General features: G+C 39.8%; 1 protein-coding gene across 1 annotated transcript in view; it reads left to right on the forward strand.

The window, feature by feature from the left end:
- The window catches only part of FRK (fyn related Src family tyrosine kinase), a 55,866-nt gene that overhangs the window by 13,556 nt on the left and 25,119 nt on the right, over positions 1 to 17,191 (forward strand). The window contains exon 2 of the mRNA XM_075708551.1: positions 12,102 to 12,223. Within this exon, the coding sequence (XP_075564666.1) occupies positions 12,102 to 12,223 (122 nt within the window). The remainder of the gene's footprint in view (positions 1 to 12,101; positions 12,224 to 17,191) is intronic.

A 17,191-nucleotide genomic window follows, 5' to 3' on the forward strand; every position in this document is an offset into this window, starting at 1 on the left:
TGGTGAATCTGGTCCTTGAGTCTAGAAGTATAAAGCTTTTTTTCTGGCAATAACCTGCAATTTCCCATCTTGCTAAAAAGAAATGGTAGCAAAGATTCTGCCTGATTTTGGTGGTAGTTCATGTACATTCAGTCCCAAAAGGATTACCTCTGTTGTAACAGTGGTACATTCTCCAAATTACTGTAAGCATCTATGCACATTACATATTCCAGCAAAATAGTGACTATGGTATGTTAGAGACACAGGTTTAAATTGCCTCATTTTAACTAAAGAGCCCCTGTTTCATGGATGAATGTATCACTTGTGTCCTAGTCTTCACGTTCATGATCAAATAAATATGGGAAGAGAGAAAGGAAAAATGGCTCCCTTCTTCTGGAAGAAAGAAGCAGCAATGTTTCTTGAGGGTCCTTCATTTTAGTTTTGTGTCAAATCAAAATATTTAATGTGGCCTGAAACAAAGTGAAGGGTATTGCTTGGTTATATCTTGTTTTCAGGTAACTTAATCCCTTCTGAACAAAATTAAAAGAAAAAATGCTTATATTTTGATGGAAACCCCATTTGAAAACAGAAATAAAAAACCCTTTAAATTTGAAAATTTTTCAAATTGAGTACCTTCACAAGTTAAGCTATAATATTTTGTTTAGAAAATATATGGAGAAGTACAACTTAATTTTCTTTCCTTACTTTTGCTTCTATGTCTCTTCCATTATCACCTTTTATATTGTGCCATCTCACCAACAAAACTCTTTCAAGTCTAACATAAATTTAGTATTTATGGAAAAACGCCAACCAGTCAGCTATAATCTGTTGACAAGATCATTAGCAAAATGTTGTCCAAAAGCCAAGAGCAAAATGGGATCTGTTATTTTTCCAAAACTGTGTATTTCGCATTGTAATGGTTACTTCAAGAAAAATCACACTCTTGATCTTGAAATATGGAAAATACAGTGGGACTTAGTGTGTTGCTACAGACAGACTGCCACTTTTAAACATACAGGCAGACTTCTACATACATAACATAAACTAATGCCACTCTGTCATTTTGATAGATCTCTGCTGCTTACGTAGTGTAGAAATGAGCCTTTAGTTTTTCACAGCTATTCACATGTTCTGTGTTTTCCCCCGTGGAAAGAAAACCAAATTTATTCCACCCACTGTCATTGTGAAAAGACTCAGAAGCTCCAGGTCCCACACACAATGGATGTGGATAGTTTTCATTTTAGTTTGTGATAAGTTATTCAACAACAAGGATCTGAGCAATATACATGACTCAGATCTCTATGTATGAAGCAAATTCATTGTGGTTGTGAAAGGTCAAGTGTGCTGCCCTACATAACCATCGCTGAAAACCTGAATTTCTGGTTTCACTTGGAGGAAATGAGTTTCTGATTATGGTAAATAAGTAATCAGAACTGAGCTGTGTCACTACACATGTACATTTTAAATTATTTTTTATTTAAAGAATTGTCCAAGTCAAGTACATTCTGCAGTGTGTTAAGATTTTAACTGATTTACTTATGTAGATACAGAAGGCTGGTGTAACCTAAACATTTTTTTAAAGACTTTGTCTGACTCACTTGCTGATGGTACTTTGGTGAGTAAGATTTAAGCCAGTACATTTAGTGGTGATCTCTAGTCAATAAATATATGATGAAAATGAATGTTAAAGTATTCTCTTGGCAAGTTCAAACATGAGTGGTGTGATGAACTAAGAAAGGGAAAGGGAAAAGATCTGTAGAGAGCAATCCTTACAGTGAGAATTAGTCTGTGAAATTGGTTCAAGAGATATTCTGTGAAATTGTTTCCCCAAGTAGGACTGAAATCACTGCCAAAGGCATGCCCTGTGGGAGCAGGATAAGCTGGAAACCTGCATTTGCTGAGCAGGTGCAGCAGCTCAGGCAGCAGCAGGTTATAGCCCTTGGGCAATAAATGCTGTCCTCAGTTTTGTCTTGTCTTTATTTTCTCTTCATTGTTGCCTGCTAGCTCTGACTTTCTCCCTTCTCTCCTTCCATCCGCTTGATAATATTCTACAGTCCTCTGTTCTGAATTTTTACAGTCCTGTTTACTCCCTCCCTCCTGTAGTGTCCTATGCATTCTTTTATCATTAGCTTTAAATTCCTTCCTCTTAAATTTTGTCCTTGTCCCATGCATCCTTCAGTATCTGACAATAAATGACAGTGAGAGCTAGACAGCATTAAAAACAATCCCAGGCAAGCCTGTAGAAGGAAGTAAGAAGGAAGGGCTCTGTTTCCAAAGGATCTGAAAACCAATCTTATGTTTTCCAGCCTCTGCACAGTGAAAATCTGCAAGCACTTGAGTAATTCTGGACCTTTCACTATGTAGATTCTTGTGCCATATCTGGGAAGGCTTGTGTTTTTGAAAATGCTCATGAAAGGAATATTTTGCAAGTTTTCATCTTCGTGGTTTAGCCTGACCGCAGATTTTTCTGGGTTGGTGGGTTTTTTTTCGGGGGGTGGGGTGGGGGGGGGTGGGGTGTGGGGGGTGGGTTTTTTTTTTTCCCCCGAACACTGTCATTGGGTTCACTGTAAACTATAAAGGGAAAATTGAAGCAGCCAGTGCTCATCTCCCACGCTCTCCTTCACGCACTCAGTTCACTTGTAAAGCACATCTGTTTCTTAACTATGTTATATCTGCAAGCTTTCATCTTTGCAGTGATATTTCCTAATTTCTTGAAATGTCAGCTCTTTGAGAAATGATATTACTTCATTAGTCTTATAATTAAGGCAGCCTAATATTTTCTATCAGAAGAGCTTGTTTATTTGCTTATAATTTTTCCAGGCTTTACCCGATTGGATGTGAATTTTCCAGGGATGATACCAGGCACAGGCTGCCTTTTTCTCTCCCTGAAAGCAAAAAACATGGCTCAGAACAATGTGAGAAATCCTTTGTGCATGTACTGTGTAGGAAGGGCTTGATAATCGGTAGGGAGAATTGCTATGTTAAAGGTGTGTGCTTTTTGCTCTCTAAGAAAACTTTGCTTCAAACTAACCAAGACTTTGAAAATAAAATTGCACTTTATATGTGATAACCAAACGTATTCATTAGAATTTGACAGCTGCCTTCTGTATTTTTGATATTTTGGGAAAACCCAGCAAGTGCTTGGAGCATTCCTCTCAGCGCAAAGAGGACGTGCTGGTGGCGCCCTTGGTAAACTCTGTCCCTGCTTCTGCACTAATGTTTACCCACAGCAGACTGCAAACCTGGCATGGATTAAAAGCTAGCTCAGCAGCCCTCTTTGTCCTGTATGGATGACGGCAGTGAAGAGTGGCACACGCAAGCCTGTTCAGGTTTCCATGTGCTGAGTAAGGGCAGTGATCACAGGATGGTCATATGCTGCCTGGCGGAAAAGGACCTGGGGGTGTTGGTCGACAGCTGGCTGAACATGAGCCAGCAGTGTGCCCAGGTGGCCAAGAAGGCCAACAGCATCCTGGCTTGTATCAGGAATAGTGTGGCCAGCAGGAGCAGGGAGGTGATTGTCCCCCTGTACTTGGCACTGGTGAGGCTGCACCTGGAATACTGTGTCCAGTTTTGGGCCCCTCAATACAAGAAAGACATTGAGGTGCTGGAGCATGTCCAGAGAAGGGCAACAAGGCTGGTGAAGGGTCTGGAGCACAGGCCTTATGAGGAGCAGCTGAGGGAACTGGGATTGTTTAGTCTGGAGAAGAGGAGGCTGAGGGGAGACCTTCTCGCTCTCTACAGCTACCTGAAGGGAGGTTGTAGTGAGGTGGGTGTTGGTCTCTTCTCCCAAGTAGTTAGTGATAGGACAAGAGGAAATGGGCTCAAGCTGCACCAGGGGAGGTTTAAATTAGATATTAGGAAAAATTTCTTCACAGAAAGGGTAGTCAATCATTGGAACAAGCTGCCCAGAGAGGTGGTGGAGTCCCCATCCCTGGAAGTGTTCAAAAAATGGGTAGATGTGGCACTTTGGGACATGGTTTAGTGGGCATGATGGTGTTGGGTTGATGATTGGAGTGATGATCTTAGAGGTCCTTTCCAATCTTAGTGATTCCTAGTTTTTACTTTCATTATAAATAATCCAGCCACCAAGCCAGGAAACATGAAATTGCTACTCTCCCCTTAATTGGTTTAGTGGTGGACTTGGTAGTGTTAGGTTAATGGTTGGACTGGATGATCTTAAAGGTCTTTTCCAACCTAAAAGATTCTATGGAAGTAATTGAATAAGACCCTGGAGGATCTCTCTGTCTCTCTTTCTCTGTCTCTTTAGCTTTCCATGCATCTCTCCTTGTCTTCTGTGACAGAGAAGTTAGAAGCTATTGCTCTCTGAATAAGCTACTACATAGTGTACGATGCTAAATTCCCTGAAAGGTAGACCCTAGGCATCTCAAATGGGACATCCAAAATTAGTAAAAATGCTTATAATAATGTCTTATTGCCTTAGTCCCTTTCTGTGATTTCTCCACTGTAAAAAATATTTTACAAGCAAAAGGGCCACAAAAAGAAATTAATGAATGTTTGTAAAGCATTTGGATATTATAGTCATGAACACTATAACAGAGGTTGCTAGGAAATTAGCCATTCATGTAATTTTATAACTTGTATTGACAGCAGAGACTAAACAATGTACGGTAAATAAACTCTATCTATGCAGTGACAAAACAAAATAGAGGGTAAGTATTCAGTGAGCAGCATTCGTATTAACACTGTAGGAAGCAGTAGATGTGGCCATGTAATTAAAGATGGTATCATACTGGATTTTCCTGAAAATGGCTGAGTGGATGCCATGAAAGCAATATTAATATTGCCATCTTCTAGCTTTGGGGTTCTTGACTTTGCAGGTACAGCTTTCTACGACTGTGTATTTTAAGGCTTTTAAAATGTAAAATTTATATACTGTTGAAGCTTTTCTTTATTTGTTTTAGCTATTGCACAAGCTTCCTGCATTCCAGAAGAAATTGGGATATATTTGGTTTCAATATATATACAGTATCTATTTTCTTTGTCCTCATCCAACACTTTTGCTCTAATTGCAGTAATTCTTTGCTCTTCTTAGTCTAGAAAATCTTTTATTCTCCTCATAGCCTAGCACTACAGAGACAGTTAACACAATCTAATTAATCTACTGGAGGGCCAGCTAACCTGTTTGTAATCATAATTTCTTCTGTAATGGAGAGTTCTGGTCGGGAACCACTGGAATCGCAACAAACACTCCCAGCTGCTGAGATTTAGTGGTCTCATGAGATTTACCCTAACATGAGAGGGTAATTCCCAGTTGCAAGCACTTATGAAAAATGAGAAGTGAAATGCCCTCATGCCACAAAGTGCTGATCCGGGAAAGGATCATGATGTCCATTTTAACGTTTTCAGTGTTTTTGAAAATAAATTTCATGTGACTGATTTCCTGCTATTTATTCTGTTACGCTTCCATGCTCTTTGAATGACCTTGCTGTGTAGTCCTCAGCAATTTTTCTCCCCTTTCCTCCCCCCTCATTCCTATTGTAATGATCGCAGTTTCTATATGTGGCTACACCTTACTACCTTACTGCTGACTCAGCCCTCAGGATTTTCCCTTTTAGTTGGGCATTCACAAAATTCAGAGTACGTCACAAACCTCTGCCTTCCTTATCCTACCTCCACTGTCCTGCAACTTGAATGAGAAACTGAAATAATTCCCCCTCATCCCAGCTACAACTAGTTAACTAGTTATTAAAGGAAATTCAGTCACTTCATATATGACATTGTGGAGATAATTCTGACTTTGCTCTTGTACACATTAAATCTAAGCAAAGGGAGAGGATGGGAAGCTGTGCTCTGGTGAGCCCTAATGGAAATAGGTGACATAGTCAGAACTTCCACATCATTTTCTGTGCTGGTCTTCAGTGTGGATAACTAAAGAGCAGTGAGGGATCTGCTGAAATTTCCAAGAAAGCCCAAGATCGTAGCTGTTATTTCAGAGTGGTGTTTAGCTTGGTGTTGAAGATCTTATCCACATCCCACAGGGGGATGCACACAGAGTCCTTCATGAGTTTCTGTTGGAGTAGGGCTTCAAAGGGTCTGCCCAAGTAAAGGATACACTGCCAGAAAGCTTCTCAAGTAACAGAGTTTTCACCTGGACCATGTTTGGAGATCTTTGGCTGTGGTTCCTCCAATGCAAAAGCAAGAGGTTGGGTTAGGAGAAAGGTAAATACTAGACATCCTGATGAAGGGGAGTGGCACAGTGACCATGCAAGGAAGGGTGAGGCTGCAGAGAGATTTGTCCTCTTAGGACTTTTGTGTCTGACCCACGCCAAGGGGTCCCCCTCCATGGGACTTAGCTAGCCTATGCCTTGTTGCTTGTTCATTTGGCATGACTGAGGATCTTTGGCAAAGGTCATCCCATGCCTAGGGTTAGGATTGAGAGAGATGTATCCTAAAGCTCCAGTGTGACTACAGCTGGTGAGGGACTGCCCAAAGAAGATCAAAGCTGAAGAAAGACTTGTCCTTTGAGAAGTTTTTCATGTGGCCTATGGCTGGAGGGTCTTTGGCTAAGGCTCAAACCAGGCATTAGGGCTTGGATTAGTTTTAGGGTTAGGAGGATGACAAACCCTAGAGCTCCAGTTTGAATAGAGCTGCAAGGGTCTGCCCAAGAAAAGTTGAGTCTACAGAAAGATATGTCTCCCAAGAAGTGTTTTGTCTGGCCCATGACTGGGGGGCTTTGGCTAAGGTTCAGCATACACCTTGCATCAGAGCTAGGAATTAGTGTGTTTGGGACTTGGGAGAGACTAAGTATAAAGCTCCAGTGTAAGAGGGGAGCAGGAAGCTGCAGAAGGGCTGCCCAAGGAATGGTAAGCTGTCAAAAAAAGGTTTCCCCTATGACCTTTTTTATCTGGACCACATCTGGGAATCCTTTTGTTTGGGTTTAACTCTGGATGTTGGATAGAGTTAATTTCAGGAGAGAAAAAGACTGTGTAGTTCCCAGATTAGTTGAGATCCTCTGTTAAATCTTCAATCTCTACCTTGAATGAGTGCATTGCACTAGTGACAGTGACATGATCAGAAGGTGATATTACATTAATGGGAGGGAACAGAATGGAAGAAAACTAATTTTGTGTACTCTTTGTTGGGTGGGGATGTTTGTGTTTGTTTTGGTTTGGTTTTTTTTTTTTTTTTTTCCACTGGGGTTTTATGTTCTTCTAGGTATGTTGCCAGGCACTGGAGTCTTTGCCAGTGGTATAGCATTGCAGAACTTTGCCTCCCTATCTTTCTTTGCTTTAGTGATTCTGGCAGTGGCTTTGTGGCATGCAATACCTTTGGCCCATGTTATTCTTCCTCTCTTCCACCTTTCAGATTAAAAGTTCCTGCCATATCTTCCTGCTATAAGAAAAAAGTGCAGAAGCAGAACTAACTATCTTTATTAGTGGACTTCTATGTAGCAAAGCACAGGGAGACACAAAGCAGAAGCAGGTAAATAGGGCTTTCACATTTAGACAGAGATTAGCAGTACATTGCAACCTGGAGGACAGAGGGCTTCTGAGTAAAGGCAGTGATGGAGCCAAGTAACACCATCAACTTCTGTTGAACTCATGACTCCATTTTGATTCAAGCTGGACTGAATGGGATGGCAGGGGTGAGCATAGGTGACATGATCTCTGTTTCTTAAAAAATTTGCCCTTCAAGAATAACCACCAGCATTCGCCTTGATGATGACATATCCTTCCCTTTGCTGGAAGAAAAGGATCATAGGATAGGAGTACGTGTCTCAGCAATGATACTGTCACAGTCAGGGAACATCCCATGACAAAGCCTGCTATGATACGTGTCCATCAGCTGTTGATCCTGTGGTCAAAAACTTGCCAGCAGAATTGATGACCAATACAGATAGGATCACTACACTCTGAATGACCACAACAAACCTTATTGGTACTGTGGTACTGGGCATCATCTGCACCAAGTAAGGACTGTGTTTGTTATGGACTTACATGAAGGTCATCTTTTCTGTCCCTAAAGTCCTCCTATATATGGTGGCCAGAATTGGCCTGGAAGTAGCCTGGAATTTTTAATGAAGAGGTTCCTGAGAGCTATGAATGATGGTGGAAACAAGGGATTTTGAGGAAGCTGCTAGAAACTGTCCCCAAAAAGTAGATCCGGCATCCTACACTGAAGAGGGACAATGAATGGGGTGTTGGACGCAGTGCTGGCCAAGGAAGCATGTTCCTGGGTCTCACTGACAGAAGGGCACTACTGCTGTGCTAACTAGACAGCTCCTGCTAGAAATAGAAACTTATGCCCAAGACTGAATGCACTCATTTGTGTCGTACCTGGTAAGCTGCTGATCCTGCACTGATGATTGTGACCCAAAGTTCAGAGTGCAACTGCGTATTAATTGCTAAGTCAACCTTCTCCTGAACTGTCTAGTGCCAATATAGCACACTGAAGTCAGAGAAGGTGCTAGTTAAGTAACCAGTGCAATAGATGGTGCTTGATGTTTTAGTCCTGTTTCAAAACCTCCACCTAACTTTGAGCTATAAATACCAAATAGATTTACTAAGAACTGGGAGTTGTTTTGGTCTGACCTTCCTATCCCACAGAACAATATCTCATGGTGAGCAATTACTTTGATTCATTATTACTCCTTACAGTACTTTTTCCTCTAAAATACAAACTTCTGCATGAAGTAAAATATTAAGCCTTTTGAAACATAAGTTCAGTCACTAGAAATTGAAAGAAGCCCTTCATGCTTTATAAAAGGAATTTAAACTTACATTTATAATAGAAATAGTACTTTAAATTCAGATGTGCTTTTATTAAAAAGAGTGAATAACAAATTAAATTATTTGCTCTGAGGTTAAGGGCTTATTTTTTCACAACCAGTATTGCTTTTGGTACTGTATGATTATTATTGCAAACCCAATGTCTTTGAACTAAGAATCCCATATTCAAATACAATTAAAAGTAATTTTCATTATATTTTTCTGAAACTTTTTAATCAGATCATATAAAGTCAGCTAAATGAGGCAATATACAGTATGTGTTCACTTTTCACTCTCCATAATAATTGCTTCAGTTACACTTACCTTCTCAAATACCGTTGCTCTTATTATCTTATTTTGCAAGTCAGGCTCTTTTTAACTGCTAAGTTTATCTGGAATCAGAACCTACATATTACATATACTCCATATAATCTTTAATGGTAAATTTATATTGATTTAAATGAAGTTTTTCCAACCTAAGAAAAATAAATGTATAATTTGAAATATTAAGTCAAAGGAACAGATACATATGCCTAAATACAATATGCACTTACGTTGTTGGTTTTTTTTTTCCCAAAATTATATTCTGTATTGTAGACATGATCTTACATACACAAGGGTGATACTGTTTTAAATTGTATTTCCCAAAGAAACCAACAATATCCGCTTGTTGCATACATAGAATCATAGAATCATAGAATTGTTTAGGTTGGAAAAGACCTTTAAGATCATCCAGTCCAACCATTAACCTACACTACCAAGTCCACTCTAAACCAATCAAGGGTAGACTAGACTAAACCATGTCCCCAAGTGCCACATCTACCCATTTTTTGAACACTTCCAGGGATGGGGACTCCACCACCTCTCTGGGCAGCCTGTTCCAATTCTTGACCACCCTTTCTGTGAAGAAATTTTTCCTAATTTCCAACCTAAACCTCCCCTGGCGCAGCTTAAGCCCATTTCCTCTCGTCCTATCGCTAACTACTTGGGAGAAGAGACCAACACCCACCTCACTACAACCTCCTTTCAGGTAGTTGTAGAGAGCGATAAGGTCTCCCCTCAGCCTCCTCTTCTCCAGACTAAACAACCCCAGTTCCCTCAGCCGCTCCTCATAAGGCCTGTGCTCCAGACCCTTCACCAGCCTTGTTGCCCTTCTCTGAACACACTCCAGCACCTCAATGTCTTTCTTGTACTGAGGGGCCCAAAACTGGACACAGTATTCCAGGTGCGGCCTCACCAGCGCTGAGTACAGGGGAACAATCACCTCCCTGCTCCTGCTGGCCACACCATTCCTGATACAAGCCAGGATGCTGTTGGCCTTCTTGGCCACCTGGGCACACTGCTGGCTCATGTTCAGCCGGCTGTCTACCAACACCCCCAGGTCCTTTTTGGCCAGGCAGCTTTCCAGCCACTCTTCCCCAAGCCTGTAGCATTGCATGGGGTTGTTGTGCAATAATTGTATTACTGCTCATGTTTTCAGCTTTAGCAGTATCAGCTACTAGCAGTATATGTAAAATACTGGGTCATGTAAAGACCATACTTTTGACTGTCTGGAACATAAAATTCAACCTTGCTGATTCGAAGCTCTTTTGGCTTTGGTACAAAATGAAATCCTTTGGAGAAGATGCTATCGTCTTAACCCATGAAGAAAGGAGACACAAAATCAAATAACTTTTCTTATACACTCTTATGAGAATCAGTCACTTTGGACATTACTAAGTGATATGTTACAATTCAAGGAGAAAAATATCAGTTCAATTTTTTTTTCAGGTCATATAGTTTATTACTTTTCAGATGTTATTCTCAGAGCAGTTGTATTTAAAATTTCAGAAAGGTTCTAATTCAGTTTTTAGTGTAGACAAATTTTCTTTGGGACTTTAATAGAGTTGAACTTGTACTCTGTCTTCTCATTCCTTTGATGAGAACGTCACTCAAGGATTTGAACATTTATTGATAACTTAGTTTTCTACAGTCTAATTAATGAATTCATTTAATCAATTAGTTGAATTAATTGACATGTTTAACTAATTGAAATTATTACTAACACATTCCAGCTTTCTAATGAGATTTGTTTCCTTGCCAAATATGTGTCAAGGCCTATTTTATCCAAATCATCTTCAAGTAAGAGGATAGGAATGCAGTCCAGAATATCTGGATTTCATTTTCTTTTTTTAACGAAGCATATTCGGTGTAGGTCAGCACTGTCTGTATTTGCCTCTTTTCGTTTCCTCTTTATTCATACAAAACTGATTTTCATTCCTCATGCTTGGTCAGCCAAGATGTCACCCAATGTTCTCATTTATTTCCTACATTCCTCCTGGTGATTACAAGCCTTACAGATACTGAAGTAGTTTGTTGATGACTCCTTCTGTACTTTTCACTAGTAATTGACAAATCCAGTAGTTAGCTGAATAGGCAACTTACTTGTGGTGCGATACACTGATTTATCTTGAAATTTTGCATAATAGGTTTAGCTGTGATTAATTTAAAAAGAGTTCTCCTATGAGTATATGGCATATTTCTGGTAGCTATCACTGTTTGCTTCTAATAAGGGGTGGAGCTAATCTTGGAAAGAGCTTTGTGTCTTTGTTGGATGGAAGCTGAATGCCACCTCAGTTGAAAATATTGACTCATCTCAGTCTTATTTCAATTTAATTTACACTCAGCACAAAGCAGCAAAAGAGCTAAATAATACCCTCAGAGGAGCAAACTAAAACCATTGCTTGAACACGTCCTTGTAAACTACAAGGATAAGTGAGAGAGGAAAAATACATTTTAAAAGGCATAGGTAGGAGTAGATTGTTACAGAACAGGGTTGTTGAGATGTTTGCTGTGACTTGAGGGACATACTGGTTTTGTTTGTCTAACAGCAGCAGAGCTGAAAAATTGCCAGTAACTCATTTGAGATATTGACGTGGCAGTGGAATGGGGAAGGCTGCAGGGTGGTTTACCTCTTGGAACCTCAGAGCCCTTCTGCAGTTTTGGGGATCTTTGACTTAAGATGTCAGGATGTTAGCACGTACCTGCACCTCTACATAGTTTCAGTGGCATCAATGGACTTGGCATCAATTTCTGCCACAGCAGCCTTGGCAAAATTTCTTGGTGAATTTTTCCTGGGACAAGGCCAGTCTGCCACTTCTGAATTCTTGTTCCCTTGAAATCAGTAGGACTTTCCATCAGCAGTAAAATCCAGATTTCACTCAAATGTGTAAGCAATATTTTCTAGCAATAAATTTGTTGTGTATTTCTTGTTGGCTTTTTTCCCCATGCTATTGGAATTTAATTAGCATAGCACAGATTATCTTAGTAAACATGCAGCATGTTTATAAAAGCTAAATTGTCTTCCTGGTATGTTTCACTGACTGGTAAAATGAATGTCTTTTATTTGTTCAGATGGTTTTTTGGCCCAGTCAAACGAGCAGATGCCGAGAGACAACTGTCATACCCTGGAAACCAGGCAGGAGCCTTCCTAATTCGAGAAAGCGAAAGTCTAAAAGGCGAATACTCACTTTCAGGTATATACTAGTTTTTCATCTTAAGCAATGTTTTAAAAATTTCTCAGGTGATCTGGACTTTTTCATTTTTGAGAATGATAAACTATGGGCATGAAAATGAAATTAAGTTCATGATAATATTTCTTTCCCAGGAGATACATAAAGAAAACTTGGCAAGAGTCATTTGGGTTTTTACTAACGTTTATTTTGTAGGCTTTGTTTATTAATATGCTCAGAACAGAAATTAACTTTCTTATGCTTAATACTTCTAGTGTGCCAGCTGCCTTAAAATAGAAACTATTTTCATTATTAAAATGCCAAAAAATACAATACAGTTGTACACTACTGTTCTGATTAGTACGCAAAATAAAAATTAAACCATGTTGGCAGGTATCTGCAGTTTAAGAAAATGAGATTTCTGCTGGAGCACACCCTTAGGTTTATATTTATTTGTTTTCAGGGGCAAAAGGATAAGAAGATCTTCAAAGCTCTACTTTAGAATCAGTCATATTTCATTGAAAAGTTAGTTGTAAACATCAGTAAAAAGTTAGATTTATGATGATGATGGGTTTTGAAATGTATTTAAAGTCCTTTATTTGAATCTGAAAGACTATGAAATAATGACCCTTATTTGATAATAATTTTACTTACTCACATGTGTGTACATGTCATCTTTTTCATGTCATAGAAATTTGCCATATTAGATAATAAGCATGATTGTTCATTGGTTGTTTTCCATGAACATTTTCTAGCAAACTTGTCATACAAGTGTGTCAAGAGTATATAGTTGTCCCTGAGACAACAAAGCTATACACCCAAACTTCCTAATGTGCTCTACCTATATAGTTCCATACACCAGTAAAGACTCCTGATGTTTGTGAACAAACCATGTTGTGATTTAACCCCAGCCGGCAAATGAGCACCACACAGCTGCTTGCTCACCCTCCCCTATCCCACTGGGGTGGGGGAGAGAGTCGGAAGAGCAAAAGTAAGAAAACTCATGGGTGGAGATAAGAACAAACTGAAATAAAATAAAATAATAAAATAAAGTAATAATAATAATAAAAAGGAAAACAACAAAAAGAGGAACAAAACCCAGGAAAAACAAGTGATGCAATCGCTCACCACCTGCTGACTGATGGCCAGCCAGTCCCTGAGCAGCGATCGCTGCCCCCCAGCCAGCTCCCCCCAGTTTATATACTGAGCATGACGTCATATGGTATGGAACATCCCGTTGGCCAGTTTGGATCAACTGTCTTGGCTGTGCCCCCTCCCAGCTTCTTGTGCACCTGGCAGAGCATGGGAAGCTGAAGAAGTCCTTGACTAGTGTCAGCACTAAATAGCAACCAGTAAGACATCAGTGTGTTATCAACATTATTCTCATCCTAAATCCAAAACACAGCACTATGCCAGATACTGGGAAGAAAATTAACTCTATCCCAGACAAAACCAGGACAACCATAAGTGGTCACGTGCAGAATTATGTCAGAAAAAAGAGAGGCGTCTTGTGCATAAACAGATTCTTTCATATTGACTCCTCTTCTGCCTGGATGCGTATGTGTCAGTCATCTTCTGAGCGTTACACAGAAACACGTTAAGTAGCTTAATGAACTTTTGACACATTCTTGGTTTCTCTTTCCAAATCATAAGGAAAGGATATATACCTGGAACATCTTGTGGTAATGGGAGAGCTGCTTTTTATGGCCAAAACAAAGAAATTTATGTTGCCCGTGGAGGGAAATACAGGGAAGTTTATGAAATAAATATGACATTTACAGTTCTGGGAGAGTTCATTTCACAGTCTTCAGTTTGCCCTCAAGGTAGTTTGTTCTTGCCAAGAAGCTCTGATAGGAAAACTAACATCAGCAACGAATCAGACTGCTCACAAACTGTGACTGAACTTACCCCTGTGTGTGCACCATGTTATCCAAAGACTGTATTATAGCTGCAAACCTTTCAAAATGCTTTCTCCCTATATGCCAACTTATCCCTGTCTTACATGGTTTCTTCATCAGTGAACTGATTTCATCCAAGGACTGGGCTAGACCGATAACAGTGTGGTGTTATGCAGGGAAGGATAGATATTATCTATCTATATTGTCTGTATTATCTGCTTAATGCTGGCACTTGAATACATGACACCTTACTAAAAATCAATGAAAAATTTTGTGCTTGTGCACCTAGGGGTGGAAATGCCATTTCTTTTTGTTACTCTCCAAATGTAGCCTTCTAGGAAAGATTCAAAATCTTAATTCTTCACCCTGCATCCTGACTAATTCTCTAACAGGAAGGCAGCAGTACCTTATTTAATATATGAAGTACCACAGAGAAAAATCCAAGAGAATGAGAATAAATGTTAGGCCAGCATTTGTGGTAGGATGAGAACATCCTTTGATGCTGCTGTTTAATTTTTTCCTTAAAAATTGTGGCTATAAACTATATTCTATCTGTTTTAGTATATTTGATTCAATTATAAAAGCTTATGGTAGACCTTTTTCAGGTTTCTGTACAAGCTTATTTGGGAACAGGAGATTTGATGATGTCTGATAACAGCAAGATATGAAACCGTCATTGTGGATTTCTTCCATGTTGGTTTGTTTGATGAAGGAAGGGAAGAGTAGTGCTAAAGAACATCATATATGTGAAGGCAAGGCTCCAGCTACAGGACGCAGCCCTCCTTCATGCACAGACATGGGCTGTCCTTTGAACACGTGTGCATGTATATGTGTGTCATCTCAGATTTGTTAAACATTTGTGCTTTTATAGGCAAAGAAAGAGAATAAACTCTGAACCAGTCTGTAGACAGTGAGTATTAATGATATGATTTACCACTGCTGCTAAATCTTTTAGCAGCTTCCCAGACTTGAGTGTAATTTAGCCTCAACATGCTACTTCATCCTGAAGAACTAAATAGTATTTGCTGCTTACTGAATAGGCTTGATTGAATGGTGTCTGTTTGTGTTGTGCAAGTTTTTTGCTTCCAACCTATTAGTATACGTAATGTTCCAGACATTGTATGTCCATAATCTCATTACTTATATCTACTTTTGGGAGAATTAATGCATTCTAAAGCAAATGATGAAGTGGATTGTACTGTGGGGAGAATTAATTGGAAGGAAGGTTGTTTGGTCCACTAGATGCTATGGAGAAGGCAGTTTTTCTGACTCTTTTCCTCTTTGTTCCATCAGAAGGAGTTATGAGACACTCAAAGATGAGGCAGAAAAGCAGTGTTTTCTTAAGGAAGAGTGATTCAGAAGTATTTCTTTTAAGAGGTCTTGGATGGCTTCTATCTCCATGGTAGCTGATACACTGACAGGGAAGAAGTTGCAACCTGATATTTTGGAATATATCCCTAATTTCTGTTTCCAATTTTTTCCGTGCAGAAAGAATAGAGCCCCCAAACTCCCATCCTCTGTAGAACTGGTTGGGTTTGCTTTGCCCACTATTGTTGTTTTGGTTTCGCTCCAGGGTAGATGATAATGACTAGAAGAGTGACAACCTTGCTTTCAGAATTAAGGTCTTTAAGAAGATATTGTAACTTTCTGTCCAGCCTAGCATTTAAGAATAATAAAGCTAAAAAGGAGAAGAAGTAGAAAAGGAAGGGAGATTTTTACTCAAGCACCCATAAACTGATTTTATGACTTTCATGCTTGATTTCATACTCATATGGGCAATTTGTAAGAGACTTAATGAGGGAGACAAATGGATCCCCTTAGGAAAAAAAAGATAAATAAATAAACCCTACCTTTTATTAAAATGAGACTTTTCACTTCTAACTTGCTTTGATGGAAAACTCACAATTTGTAGGTTTTACATGATAAATGACTATTTAAATTAAAACCAAAAATTCATATTCCGAAAGGTTTTTCTGAACTGTGAATGGTTAAATGGAAAGCACATCAAACCAGATAGGCCACTGATATGTGTTGCTATAATTTTAAAGTGTTTGACATTTTAAAAATAGGTTTTCTCATTTTAAAAATGCACATGTTGTCGGCAGATTTTTATGTTGATGACTCCAGCATCTGGTGTGAAATGTATTAAATTTTAAACATGTTGGTGCCATCTTAGACATTGCCACTTTTTAATTAAAAGCCATAATTTAGATGTGCTCAGCTTAATTGAGTGTCATTGCCAATGATAGCAGGAGGCTCTCTACTCCCCCCTCACTGAATAATGGTATCTGAAAGACTGATTGCGTTAAATGACAATGTAAATGGTTTGTGTTTTCTTCCATTTTTTCCCAGCTCCTAAAAAAGATTTTGTGGTTTCATCTAGGCCAGATTGGCTTTCAGCATAGGAAAAAAAAGGTAATAGTTTAAGGCAGCAGACTGATAGGAGTGGCAAAATGATGGCCGTAGCAGAAGAACAATTTCAGAGCAGCCCCTGCACCGGTTCTGTGCTGGTGAGGATGATCTCGTTAGCCACCCTCCTCCCACACCCACCCTGGGCATGGAGACAGAGCACAGCTCCAGCCAGCAGCACTGCACTGTCAGTGCTGGGGGAGGACTGCTGCTGGGAGAGGTCTTGGGACACTGGCGGTGACGGTGCCTTAGTGTCTCCATGATACAGCTGGTGAAGATGTTGACTCTGCTGATGCCACCATAAATTTTGCTGCCCTGGGAAAGGAGGAGTAAATTATCTTATTCTCATCCTTGGGGTGGCAAAATCTACTTCTGCATGGCCCAGCCTTGTGAAGATGGGAAGCAGGGAGAGAACACTTCTAAGTCAAATACTGAAGAAATCTAATGAGGAGTGGTGATTCTTTTGGGAAGGGCAAGTCGAGGAGAAAATCATTGCAGTCTTCAAACCTAGTGCTATCAAACTGTGTGAAGCTGAAGTTGTGGTCCTGTCCTGTTAAACAGTCTGGCGTAGATGTAAGGATGACTGGAAGCACTGAGGGGGTTATGGCTAGCTCTTCCCTGAGTGACACGTGCTCTGTGCCATGCTGGGCAGAGAAGCCGCGCCATGCTGCAGCTCTGTAAGCCT

The sequence above is a fragment of the Pelecanus crispus genome, chromosome 3, assembly GCF_030463565.1.
Source record: "Pelecanus crispus isolate bPelCri1 chromosome 3, bPelCri1.pri, whole genome shotgun sequence".
Taxonomy (NCBI): domain Eukaryota; kingdom Metazoa; phylum Chordata; class Aves; order Pelecaniformes; family Pelecanidae; genus Pelecanus; species Pelecanus crispus.